The sequence below is a fragment of the Rhea americana genome, unplaced genomic scaffold (genome assembly GCF_003343005.1).
Source record: "Rhea americana isolate MKP2758 unplaced genomic scaffold, rheAme1 scaffold_267, whole genome shotgun sequence".
Taxonomy (NCBI): domain Eukaryota; kingdom Metazoa; phylum Chordata; class Aves; order Rheiformes; family Rheidae; genus Rhea; species Rhea americana.
In genome coordinates, this window is record NW_028186387.1 from 75,721 (window position 1) to 88,723 (window position 13,003).

The following is a 13,003-nucleotide window of genomic DNA, read 5'->3' on the forward strand; positions in this document are numbered from 1 at the left end:
AAACTATCAAAATCCCATACCCACAGTGCTTGTCTCCCCAGTAAGTAGCAACACTTCAYTGTCCCTTTCTTTCTAGTGAGAGCAGCTTGCAGGCTGAAATGCCCAGCCAGGTGTTTTGGGGCTGATAGATACTGCTTGCAGAGGGTTTTCCAGGAAAGCAAATCAGCAGCTAACTCTGCCCTCATACCTTGTGATGCTGGAGTTCTTACGTACTGTGCCCCAAGATGAATTTTGCCTTTTTATATATTTTCTGCCACTGGTGGGAGATAGRTACCAATGATCCAGAGAAAACATTCTGAGCTAATACATCCACAAGGCCAAACACTATCTGTTTTCTTACTCTTTGAAACTGTGTCATGATGGAGCAAATCCACAAGGTGAGCTAGCAAACTGAAAGCGGGGTGGACACTGAAGTCACTATGTGGCTCCTAAACAGCACTTTATAGAGGATCCCTGGGAAGGACACCCGGTATCAGACTAAACGAAGCTCTGCCAGGGTCTAGRTGAGTCACTGAAGTGCTGGGGACTGCATTCTGGGTGGCAGAGGTTTTCTTCCCTTCTAGCCAGTATGTTACCATGTCTCCTTTTCCCTAGGGAAAAAAATGAGTCATGAGGTTATAGTGCTACCAAACTTCTGAGCAATGATCTTATTACATCTCACGGTGTGCCACAAGAGGAGGCTGATGTACCTATTAGACATTTTACAGATAGGGAAAATGAAGCACAAAACTTYGCCTTAAAAATCAGTGTGCTAGTAGCAGCGCTGTGGATTAAAACTCAATTYTTCAAAGTCCCATGTAGTGCTGGGTCCAAGAGTATGTCAGTTCTCTTATAGAACTATTATTATTTATGATGTTTATTAATGATTTTTTTTTAAATTTCAAGCAGTTATGTCAAGCTGATTTGCCAAGGAGTACTTCTAGTACTCCTAGAAGTTGGAGTGCTTCATTCTCTGAATTATTGGGGCTGTCTTTGAGCAAGCCCATGGAACAGGTCCTGATTTAAAACTTGAGCCTCCTCTCTTCAGGAGCGGGAACTGATCTAATTCAAGGCCTTTGAGAGATGRAGGACTGAATGGGTTAAAATTTGGGCACTCCAGAGTACTTTCACACTCTCCTCTCTGAAAAGCTGAGTATAAATGTTGCAYACACACCTTGACTTGTAAATTCCCACGGCATACTAACACATACTCTCCGATCTGCTCCAACAGCTGGTGTGTACTTGAACTGCATTGTATTTTAAGAGCTGGAAAGAGAGACAATTTTCATATGATTTTACCTATTTAACCATTTCAAACAGACCCTGCTACTTCTCCACTCCAAAGACTTCAGGACTCACTAYTGAATTCCATCTTGCTTTTTTTCTTGTCTGTGTCTGTATTCCTCTATTATCTGAAGTGATCACACACAGAAGCTCCAATATCCTGGACCTCTTTGCGAGGGCATCTCAGGACAAAAACAAAGCTGTCAACAAATAATAATGTTCACTTGCTGCATCTGATATTATTTTTCAGCTCTTTAGAACTGCCTGGCTGGAGTCTGTGACAGGCACCCCTTTCACTTAGCAGTGAATAAATCCAYATATAGTTCTGCTCCTGATCAGTAGAGAGACAGTGCTTTCTTTACACATACTCTTTTCAGCAAAGAACAAACAAAAGAATCTCCCATCCTTGCACTGCTTCCAAATCTATAAATTAAAAAGGGAGAAGGGACAATATTATCATAATTCCTCTATTTTTTCTAGCAATGTGATTTTCCATTAGCTGCATATGAATCTTCATGTAAATCCTGCAGCCTTATTCTTTGCAAATGAARGAAGGAAGAAAGAGGAGGAGGAAGACAGATAGCAGGAGTCCTGGATAGCCCTACAAAATTTCCAAATTTTGCCAAAATTTGGAAATTTCCCATTTTGGCATTATTTTTTTTGTGACAATAAGTAAATCACTATATTTGCCTGTTTGAAAAAGATCCAGGATAATAGTAGAACTAGCTGTGATCCTTCTATTGAATATATTTTAAATAGATGTTTCATCATATCCAACTACATAWCTTTGAAACATTATTTCTGGTAGATATTTGCTGTTTTAACTCTTCTTCCTACTTTAGAACAAATGACTACTATTTGCATCCCAGTTGAAAGAAATTTTAGTTTATATTATTATTAATGTTATTAATTTCTTATTCCACAGTGATCTTCCAAGGCTGAAAGCATGTTAACAGTGTTTGGGATCCTCAGATTATATGGTCAAAGAGAGAGGGAGAAAATAAAAGACTTGGCTTAGAAGATAAGAAGCTCTGTCTTTGTATTTGAGTTYAAAGTGATGATAAGCTCTGTGAGAGAGGCAGAGACACAGAACAAAAGATGAAATGTGAAGGATAATGGAAGCAGATTTTGGACATCTCAAATGAGATCACAGAAGTACCCTGAAAGGGAGAGGAGGAAGAGGGAAGAAGTTATCTGGGAGACAGAGAGTAGGAAACAAAGYTGTACATGTTCTACACAAGCTAGCATTTGTTTTGGAAAAATCTRCATTAAGGTGAGAAGGAGTGGAACCTGCTTGATGTGCCTTCAAAAGCCATCATATAGGACCATTCTGTTGCCCTCCTGCCTTGTTTTTAGGGGAATGTGACAARTGACATCCACAGTGACATGTTCAAGATCACTTTTTATCATGAAATTACAACTAAAAATCACTTGGATTTTGCCAAACTTAAATTCATTTGAAAATCATTGCAATTTAAACCATAACTCTAGTCAGATTTATTTTGTGACTGTGATAAACAAAAACAATTAATTAATGAAGTTTGGCTTTGACTCACTCCCTCATCCACTTTCTTTTCAGTTCTCGTAGCTCAGACAAAATATTTTGGAAGTTGAGCTTCAAATGCTCATACTAATTAAAAATAAAGCTTGCTGAATAACATGGGGCTCTGTTGTTCCCTGGAGAGAAGTAAAAGTGAGGATATCTCCAGTAAAAGTGAGGATTTGCTCTACAGAGATTCCTGTTAAATCTCATTCCCAGACTGACAGATTAACTTTTTTATACCTGCTGGAGATAGACACAGCTCCCATGGAGGAACTATCGAATCCATATCCTGGGTTCTCCTAAATTCGATTAGGTGTCACGAATGAAGAGGCACAGAGAATGTGCACACTTAGCTCTCATTTTCTCTTTTCCAAAATCTGCTTGTTGCCTGATCTTTTTTCTGCAGAGAACTTCAAAGCMATGAAACCCCCTCTCTGAGGACTAGGGAATGAGGGGATGCTGTTACAAATGTTGTAAAGGATCCTATTACTTCACAGAGTAGGAGAACAGTAAGTTAATATATGTGCATGTGGTAGATAACGAGCAGGCAAATTGGACCCAGGAATCAACCTCCTCCAAAGGTAAAGACTTAAAGTCGTTTAAACAGGACAGGACTCAAAACTCTGAATACTATTTTTCCAAAACTCTTTAAGGGATGGTCAAAACTGCACCTACAGTTTGGTCCTTGTTACCTTCACTGGTGGATTCCATCCTGGAAGCTGTGTTCACAGTATCTCCAAACAAACAAATATCGTGGCATTTTGGTCCCCACAACTCCTGCTACAACTGCCCCTGGTAAAGGAAAGATAACCAAGATATTCTGTGTTTCTTGTTCACGTAGTCATCCATACAGCCTCCCAGCTGCTTTCTACATTTTTTTTCTCATTTATTGACAAAATACAATGCATAAGCAGCACAAAAATATTGTGAGGGATGGGGAGATAGGAATGCCCCCAAGAGGAACTGTTTACACAACACTCATTAGTCATGTAAAAAAAGAGATACAGGAAATATCCTGCTCCTGCTGAAGGCAGCCACTGAACAGGTCTGTCAAATATTAGTTTTAATTCCTTTATGTCAGCCTCAGGTAATTTAAAATGTTGGAGCTTGGATCTCTTGCTACTCAACTGGCAGATGCTGTACTGCACAGCACATGTCCAAATCTGACTGTCTAGTGGGGAGGGCTTGCAATTAGACATCAGCGTAGATCRGGGAGCTGGCGGTCTGAGAGAAGGGGCTGAATTACTCAGGGAGCAGCTCACTGCTTTGAGTACAGAACAGCTGAGAAGGACTGGTAGCAGACACGGAATGGCCTTTCCCACAGACATCAGCAAAGGCTTTCCTTCACATCCTCTGAAGTTAAATGGGATTTGTGCCTCATAGAGATGATTGATTATACCCGGTTTGCCAAAACACCTGTATCAGCAGACTGTTTGGATCTATTTTCATCCTAAGAAGTACCTCTCTGCAATGGCTTCCTTCTCATGACATCTCAAAGGGGAAGATGGGGTCATGTAATGTTTCCAATATTGTTCTATATTGGTTTTCCAATATTTCAAGTTTCTAATATTGTGTGCTGTTGGGCTGACCCCTGTGAATTACTCCATTCCATGGCACGAAATTCACTTCACTTTTAATGGGGARGAAATCCCACTACAGAAACATTTGTTAGACCAGAGATGGATTCTTCAGTCGCTCTCTCAACATACCTGAATGAATTCCTGCTCTTATCTTTAGGAGGGTGYTAGGCTTGTGTGGGATCTTAAAAGTCTTGCAGACCGCCACCAGGTCTAAGGCCATGCTTGCGATCTCACCAGCGTGAAGGATTCCGTTCTCTCTGGGTACCCCCAACACTACCATATCTTAACACAACGATGCAACTGTGTTAGCCATTGGCATTAGTCATAATTTTGCTATAGAATGCTGCCTATGTTTTCTGTTAAGCCTTATTCCTTCATATGCTCTCTGTTAAGCAGAGAAAACCAGAAACAAAGTGTAGAGTAATAGTTAATATGTATAATTAGCCTCGCTCTGAAAAATGTTAGATTAAAATCGTCTTGCTTTTCCAAAAGGCTGTGTCCTCTGCTTCGCTCCAGAACACACAGYGATCAGGCAGCTTTTCCAGACTTTTTTGTCTTTGGCCATATATCACAAAGAAAAACRATCAATCCCACTCAGCCTTTCATATGCCTACTGGCCCTGGCCGTTATGTGAAAGAGAAGAGCCAGGTCTCTTTGGGAACCCCAAGGTGCAGTTCAGGAATCCTATGCTATAGTATGAGTTCAATCACTCCATAGAAAAAGGGGTGTTTTTTTCACTTCTGTAACATCTAAAGGATTTCCAGACTGTCTCATCCAAAGATCCTGCTGGATTTGGCTAGGTTTTGGATGGGACTCAGTTTTAATATAGGTCAATTCCCAGCAAATTTCCCAGATGGCAAATAACATGATATTTTCTTAAAAACCCGAAAGAATAGGGCCAAGCCCCTGCAGAACACGAGGGGAAATACAGCTGTTACAGTCTTCTCAAAAAATACAGAGATACTATAGGATGTAGGATGACATCTACGATCTCAAGCAGAAGATAAATTTTTCAGTTGTATCTCTGTGAAGTATAAGTTGCCAGTTGAGATTAGACAAGAACTGACAAGGTTTAAAGTCAGATCTTGCAAGTCACAKGAACCAAATAAAACAGCAAAGGCTGTTCCCTCGACCCATTTGTCCCATCCACAACATTCACCAATGGTAGAGACGGTGAAGGGTATTCAGGAAACAGTACCAAAAGTTTCCTAGGGCTTTGTTAGRACTTATCCCTTCTCCTAATTGTGTTGTTTGGTTTTCCCAGTGGTCATTCCCTTTCCAGATTTCTTTCATATGCTCTTGTTGCCAGCAATCTCTATCTTGATGAAATACCTGTATATAATAACCGATTGTCTGCAGCTCAAAAAACTTACAGGCATCTCCTATTGTCTCCACCTTATAGACATCATAGTTATCTATGATTTCATCAAAAGTGGTATAAAGCTTGTTCAGGAGAKCTACCACTTGGTAAGGTGTGCTGCTGCTGGACAGCTCAGTGAAGCCAACAATGTCACTGTTAAGAAACAACAAAAAGAACTKGTTCATGCACAATCTTAGCTTTGTTCACTAAGCATGGCAGACTAATTCTGGGCATACAATAATAATTTCTCAATAGAGCTGCTTAGCCMAGCMTTAACTTTTGCAGTATTTCTTTGGCTGAAGATCTTGCAGAATAGTTTTCTTTTTAAACATTTACTTAGACTCCTTCCATTCAAAAGCACCAACAGAACTAGGCTTACCAAACAAGTAAACAGTTTTTACAGCTATCCTTTACCCTGTTACAGGCTAGGTAGTCTTCAATTTTGCACTATGTACAAATGAAAAAGGAGCTTTATGTCTACCTGTTTAGGAGGAATAAAAGGTTGTAATTTATAAGCTTTTTCATGTACACATTATCACATCCAAATTCAAAGACTGTGAAGGCATGTGAACTGTAAGGATGGACATGTTTCCTATGGAGAGGGGGACCCTGGGACCTTTATTTAGTTCTATCTTATGAAACATACATGTGTTTATCTATAACACACGCATAAAGTGATGGCTTGCTGTGAGGTAGAGCTCCTCAATAGWCTCATTGTTCATTTAGTTAAGCTAAGCACTAGAGAATATAAGAATTTTTTAAAACATTAAAAATTTTGCAGAGTTGAATGTTTCTACCTGATGCTGGCAACTGAAGTTTAGATAGAAATTCTATACTCAGGTAGGAGATTCACCTTAGCAAGGACCCTAAAAATTTCTTCAATATGTCAGTTCTATTCCCAGCTCTCAGTTTAATTTACCTGAAAAAGATGGTGGAGCTCAAATAACTTTGAGCTTGTGCATGTTTTCCCTGCCTGAGATCATCTGCTACTTGCTTTGGCAACATACCTGTTGTAGAAAGTAGAGCATTATTACTATTTTGCATAGGAAAAAAACCCTACAATAATCAAAATGTGTTTGTTTAAAGGCATAAAAGCAGTATTCACAAATGTAAAATATTTTGAAGGTGAAAATACACTTTAGCATGAAAATCTGCTCTGCAGTAACGTGAGAATTCAGAGTAAATGTCACGGATAACAAGTCCAGATTTTTCGGATGACTCATACTCTCSAGTTAAAATAAACCAGTTCCTACACATTCCAAGTCAGAGTAAGGTTAAAGTCAAATAGTGTAACTTGAGACATTACTGTCCCCTTTGTCGATTGCCTAGCGTTTTCTTCCTGTGTCGCTTTGTTTACTATCTCTTCTTTGTATTTCTTAATCTTCTTTATTTCTCTCATCTTGCATTTTCTCAATCTTTTCCTGTTTCTCTCTTGTGAGTTCTATCTGCACCTTTATCTCTTTTTTTCTGGAATTCTAAAAGAAACATTGCCTTCAGGAAATACCTCTGTTCAAAATCAATTCCTCAGCATTTATAGCTGTACAGAAGGACTATCAAGCAAGATCCAAATAAGTCAGAGCATTGTGGGTTCCAGAGTCATAGCTCTCTGAGATTAGGGCACTGATTTTTAGAGAGGAAATAAAAAAGGAATCTAAATGTGTTTTCAACTTTGCAAGGAGCAAATATGCTAATAAAAGGCCTGCTAAAGGTTGTCTATTAAATAATCACCAATGAAAAGGTTTCTCTGCTTGTTTTTAGACAGCTAAATTTAAGTTGTTGTTCAGGACAATATCTTGCATTTTTGCTATATAACTTACTATACAACAGACGATCAGTCTTTTGTTTTTCGTACATTAAATCCTGGGTTCTCTCAGAAACTAGTATCTCCAGATGTTTGCTGTATTTCTCCATCTAAATAACATGAAAAATTGTGCAAACATTTATTGAGAAAGACAGGTTTTAAACTTTTAAATGATTCTGTTTTGAAAATATTCAGATGAGCAAAGGTTCAAGTTTGAGCTAGCTAAGTTTTTTTTCAAAAATCCAAAGACAAGTTTTTTTCCTTGGTTGAATTCATGGTCCTGGATTTGAGATTGTTGCTCACACTGGCAGAAGTCAGGCTCAGAGTTTTCAAGTCTGTGTAATCATTATGAGTTAATTCCAGTGCATATCCCAAGCTGTAAAAATGTGTGTTAAAATGCTTTGCCAACACCAAAGAGGTTTATAAAACTCAGACTTTTTTTAAAAAAATCACAATGTTACTCCACAAAATTCCATTCTAGGCCATGATTTTTGCATCCTTTTTCAGTGAGAGACAATATACTATAAGAGGCAGGAGCCTCTTCTCTCTGCTAATGGGCTTAAGATGTAATACTCAAAATGCATCAGTAAATATTGCATGTGTTCCATGCCCTCAGCACCATAAAACCACAGCCTGGCCACTAGGCAGGAGGAATATAATTTCCTGCAAGTACCCAAAAAGCCCAACACCATTAGATTGAAAAAAACCTAAAGTACTCAGCCCAAAACACATTAAGAAAGTTATGAACATCTGTCAGAAATGAGATAAGAAGGCAAGCTGGGACTCAAGCAAAACTGCAGCTTCCTTTGAGGTGCACCTTCTGTATTAGAAGTAAAGGAGACTGTTAGTTTCCTCAACAAACAGTGGGTATGATATCAAAAAACAAACCTGAGCGATAGAGATGTAAGCCACTGCAGTTGGGCAGTCTGACTTGAACCGGACTAAAAATCTAAACTTACCAGAGTCATCATCATGTCAACAGGGCTAACTTTATTAGGGTTCATCTTGTACAACATCTTTTTGACCTGTTCAAATGTAGGCCTTTGGGATGGGTTGTTTTTTCTGCACCTCCTGATTAACTGCAGCAGGGAAAGAGGGTAATAAAAGCAATCAGGCCCTTGTGTTTGCAGGTACRGATGGTGTTTCATTAATACTGTTCTTGGTACTAACCGTGCATGCAAAGCCCTATCTACAGTTGAGGAAAAATGATATGCCTATGCTGAGGTGTCTAGAGTTATACGGATCTATGTTGAGTGCAAAGTGCTAGTTCATGCAAGTGCTGCCGGCAAGAGTCATGGATTAGATGAAACAGATGCTCATGTTCCTTCTGCCAAACACTGCTGAGACTCTTATCCTGTGCCTTAAGACAGTGTTACACTGTTCAAGTTACTATTTTCACAGACCTTGTCTGTACACAAAATTCATGAAGATCAACCTCCCACTGAAATCCAGTGCTGCTGAAGGGAAGTTTGTTATGTTTAGTTAGTGACAAAATGAGCAATGGTCAGTTGTTATAAAATAATCTTAAATTGAAACAAAAACATCACAACCTTCTTCCAAAGTAATTGAACACTGAGGGATGAGCAGTTTGCTTCATTATTGAGTTTGAGCTACTGAAGACATAGACCTTCAGCATGACTGAGAATCAAATAAAACTCATAATTTGCATGAGGCATGAAGTTCAACATTTGAAAGCCTGCTGTCTGTAAGTTAAATATRTATTACTAATATTAAATATGCATGTAACTCAACACTTCATAATCAAATGTAAATACACAAAAATCAATGACTGATTCGAAACTTATCTATTGCACTAACAACTTGGGAGAAAACCTGAAACTTTTCATTTGTCAGAATGACTTTTTTTTTTTAATTTTTTATTAAGGATATTAAAGCTATTTCACTGTTCTTTGTCTGAGATGTTTCTTTGTTTCTGGGGTGTTGGGAATAGTGCTCTGAAACTTTTTTCACATGCTTGCAGCCTTAAATTCTTTTCAGTAAAGATTTTTATTTGCAACATTGTAGCTTACTCACCTCTATGTAATCTGTGGGACATGGGCAAGAATTCTCAGCCTTTCCTGAAATTAATTCTGCCAAAGGTGGACACCAAGAATATTCAGCTGGAGTTACATCATCTTTCTAGAAAAAAAGGGGATTAAAAATGTTAAAGGAAGAAAAGAAGAACAGAGACAGATCTGGAAAGAAACTCATCATATTAAAAGAATGCAACAGATCAAGCAATCCTAGAAAAAAACATGCAGTAAGTTTTTCATACAGTTGAAAGTACATTACTATGATCATCATTACTTGATGATCATGGTGTCTTCCCTATTACTTCTAGTACAGGAGCTTTCATTTTTCCCTTTCTTTTAGGAGGTATCCAGATCAGCAATTCCATATCAGAGTACAGAAAAATAAATAAATAAATAAATAAATAAAAGGATACAGCTCAATCTAGTCTACAGAAAGGACTGAAAACCCTCTAAGTTTCAAGGCTTTAATTTTAGTATTTATACCAGATAAACTGAATGAATACACCGAAACATACTTGGTGACTTTTGGGAAACCACAAGGCCTACTTCAGTCCATTATCACAAACYGTTAGAAGCGGAACAATGCTAGTTTCAAGTTTTTATTGTTACAATTATTTCAGATAGATCATGGTTACACATTCAAGGTGCATTTTTTTTTGTGCTGGCTATTTAGAACTGATCATGAGATGATAAGATGCATGCACAGATGACATTTTCCCCATGGACAACAGTTCTGTTGCTCTTCTGCAATATTCTTACCMCTGCAAGACTCCATCGAAAAAGTCTGTGCTGAGAGGGAAGGAAAAGGAACAACTGRACAAAAGAAAGATGTTAAGGCATCCTCCCACCCCACCTTAGATCTCACAGAGCTAACAAAAAGTTAGTTTTTGGCCCCATTATTTTCCTCATTCACTCTCCTAGAGGGGAGAGTAGCAGGTTCATAAGGAAGTTCTAATTGTAAGTTCCACTGGAACTAAATTTTCACTTTAAAATGAAAATGTGGCCTTAAAGAACAGATTGAAGATTAAATTTCTCAGTGTTCAATTTACATGTTCATTGGAAGCAAAGCCAAAATTAGCATGGGAACTTCAAAGTTCATTTTTACTTACTGGCACAGGGTCACTTCTTGTGGCAATTTCCAGTAAAATGATGGCATAGCTGCAAAATAAAAACAAAATCTTTAATGAATACATATTAAATTTCCTCCTTGAAYGACTTTTCACTCTTCCTCATTTTATGACAGAAAGCTCAGTATGCCAAATGGGAGGATGACAACTTCTCAGCTATTGGTTACTTCTCTGTATTTTCAGAAATCTTCATTGATCATTTAACAGATGTCTGCTCTCACAGTCATCAGCTTCAGAGACGAAACACCTGAGTTTGGTGGACAGCAAAGCTAGAGTGGATATGGGCATTCAGTGAGATTCACAAAACCTTACAAATCAAGAAAAGCCAGTCTGGAAGAGACTGGCTGAAAACAGCCTCTTCACCTCAAATGGGAGCTGTTCTCATTCCCATTTTAGCTTTCCCATCTGACCAACACATTCCCTGGAGAACTTCAGAAGCACAGTGATTCACCTCTAAAAGCACAAAAAAAGTCCCGCTCCTGTAGTCTCTATTCATTCTTTATTTGGGCCATATCTTCAGGAATATTAAAATAACATTTACACTGATAACAGCTGAGGATTTCAAGACTGGGCCACTGCTACCTGGCCAGTGATCCTATGCTCATGTATGAGAAGGTTTAGCACCCCATCATATCAAGAAGCACAAGCTGCATTAAAAGGCAAAATTCTAGGGAATAGGTCAGTTAAAAGGACGAGGTTTTTAATGTACAGGATCCATCTCTTCTTCTTCATCTTTCTTCCCGGCCTGAATGTTTTTCTTCCTCTGTTTCTCATTTCATCTTTCACTGTTTTTTATTGTTTATTAACATGAAAGGATTTATCTGCAGTGCAACAAAAGAAGACCTAGATTTTGCAGAGAGATTAACAGCAAGATAGATCTAGCAGGCATYGGCTAAATCTATTCAAAGTCCATTGGAACATGTAGTCATCTACGAGATGGACAGATCAGCTGCTGACATTATTTTAAGAGCAGTACTTTGCAAGAAAGGGTTTCAAGAGCCCAGTTTACCTGCAAAGTCAAATAGTGATATCCAGCCTGAATGAGGGCAAACTATAAACCAGGCAAGCATAAGCAAAATAATATTCTCTGGGAAACAGCATGCATTTTGTTTGTGGGCCAATGATGAACTATGGTGCAAAAGACAATTCTAATATTTCTTTGTAGCTGGAGCACAGTGTTTTCAAAGAGAAGTCCATGTTGAAATGGTAAAGGCCAAAATACCAACACAGTGTCAAACTGCATTCAAACTATTTCAAAACAATTTTTGAACAGGAACATTTCTGTCTATAGATGAGGCACTATAGAGACCTCAAACTCYTGTTTGAGTAATCTGACCTGATAGATTGCATGACAACTAATGAGATTCCAGAAGTTGTACAAATAATATGTAAAACATTCCTTTGCAAGGGAATAATGTGCACAACACTAGTAAATCTTGTGACTGAATATAAAACTTTGTCTTCAGACTGTATCATTTTTAGTGAATTGTAAGTGTAAAAACTTAAGATTTGAGCAACATTTACTGTCTCTGCAACTAATTTTTTGACAAAAGTATCCAGTCACATAAGGCAGTAAGCATTATTTGTGGCTCAGTCTAATCCAGAGTAAAACTTAGACCTTTCGAAGAAATGGTGTAATAGCTGTTCTTTGGTAAATTTTGTTAATAAATAGGGCTAATACCTGTGCCTTCCTGTGTTCAATGATTCTGCACTGTCAGTATTTCAACCATTTTTTTRAATTCTAATTATTTTTTTTTCCACTAGCTATCAAAATCACCCAGAAATAGCAGACTTCTGCACAGCAGTGGCAAGGAAAGAGAAAACAGCCACAAAAGAGCTTCTAATATCAGTCTCCACTTTCTACTCCACATGCTTGAAACAAAATTCTGGAAATAAGCAGACAGGAAATACCATTGTTATGATATATGATGCACAAAGAATACGGTGATTTTTCTGCTTCAAACAGATAGTTGGTGGGAGAACCAAGAAATACTGGTAATTAAAAAGAAGTTCAATGTCCACTGGATTATTCTTCTCTACAAATTTGATAGTAATCCCATTTATTTGAAATGTATTTGGATAGGAGAGGTCCATTACTGGCAAGGGTAAAGATACTGGCTAAACAAGCAACTTTAAAGTGATCTCCTATAGAGGCTTTCTGAAGGAAAGAGAGCCATTGACAAGTACATTCATTTACTCTCTCTTGCTCAGTTTTTCACTGCAAGTGAAATACAGGCAGTATGTGTGTACAGTAAAATAACGTAACGGCACTATATAAAGATTAATGAAATGTATA

The 13,003-nt window shown here is 38.1% G+C and overlaps 1 protein-coding gene across 1 annotated transcript in view; it reads right to left on the reverse strand.

Moving 5' to 3' along the window:
* Positions 1-440: 440 nt before the first annotated feature.
* The window catches only part of LOC146594231 (atrial natriuretic peptide receptor 1-like), a 33,678-nt gene continuing 21,115 nt past the window's right edge, over positions 441-13,003 (reverse strand). The window contains 11 exon segments of the mRNA XM_085307886.1: positions 441-590; positions 1,154-1,245; positions 3,499-3,553; positions 3,555-3,598; positions 4,516-4,668; positions 5,760-5,899; positions 6,666-6,753; positions 7,564-7,657; positions 8,507-8,626; positions 9,582-9,686; positions 10,690-10,741. Of these exon segments, the coding sequence (XP_085164012.1) occupies positions 441-590; positions 1,154-1,245; positions 3,499-3,553; positions 3,555-3,598; positions 4,516-4,668; positions 5,760-5,899; positions 6,666-6,753; positions 7,564-7,657; positions 8,507-8,626; positions 9,582-9,686; positions 10,690-10,741 (1,093 nt within the window).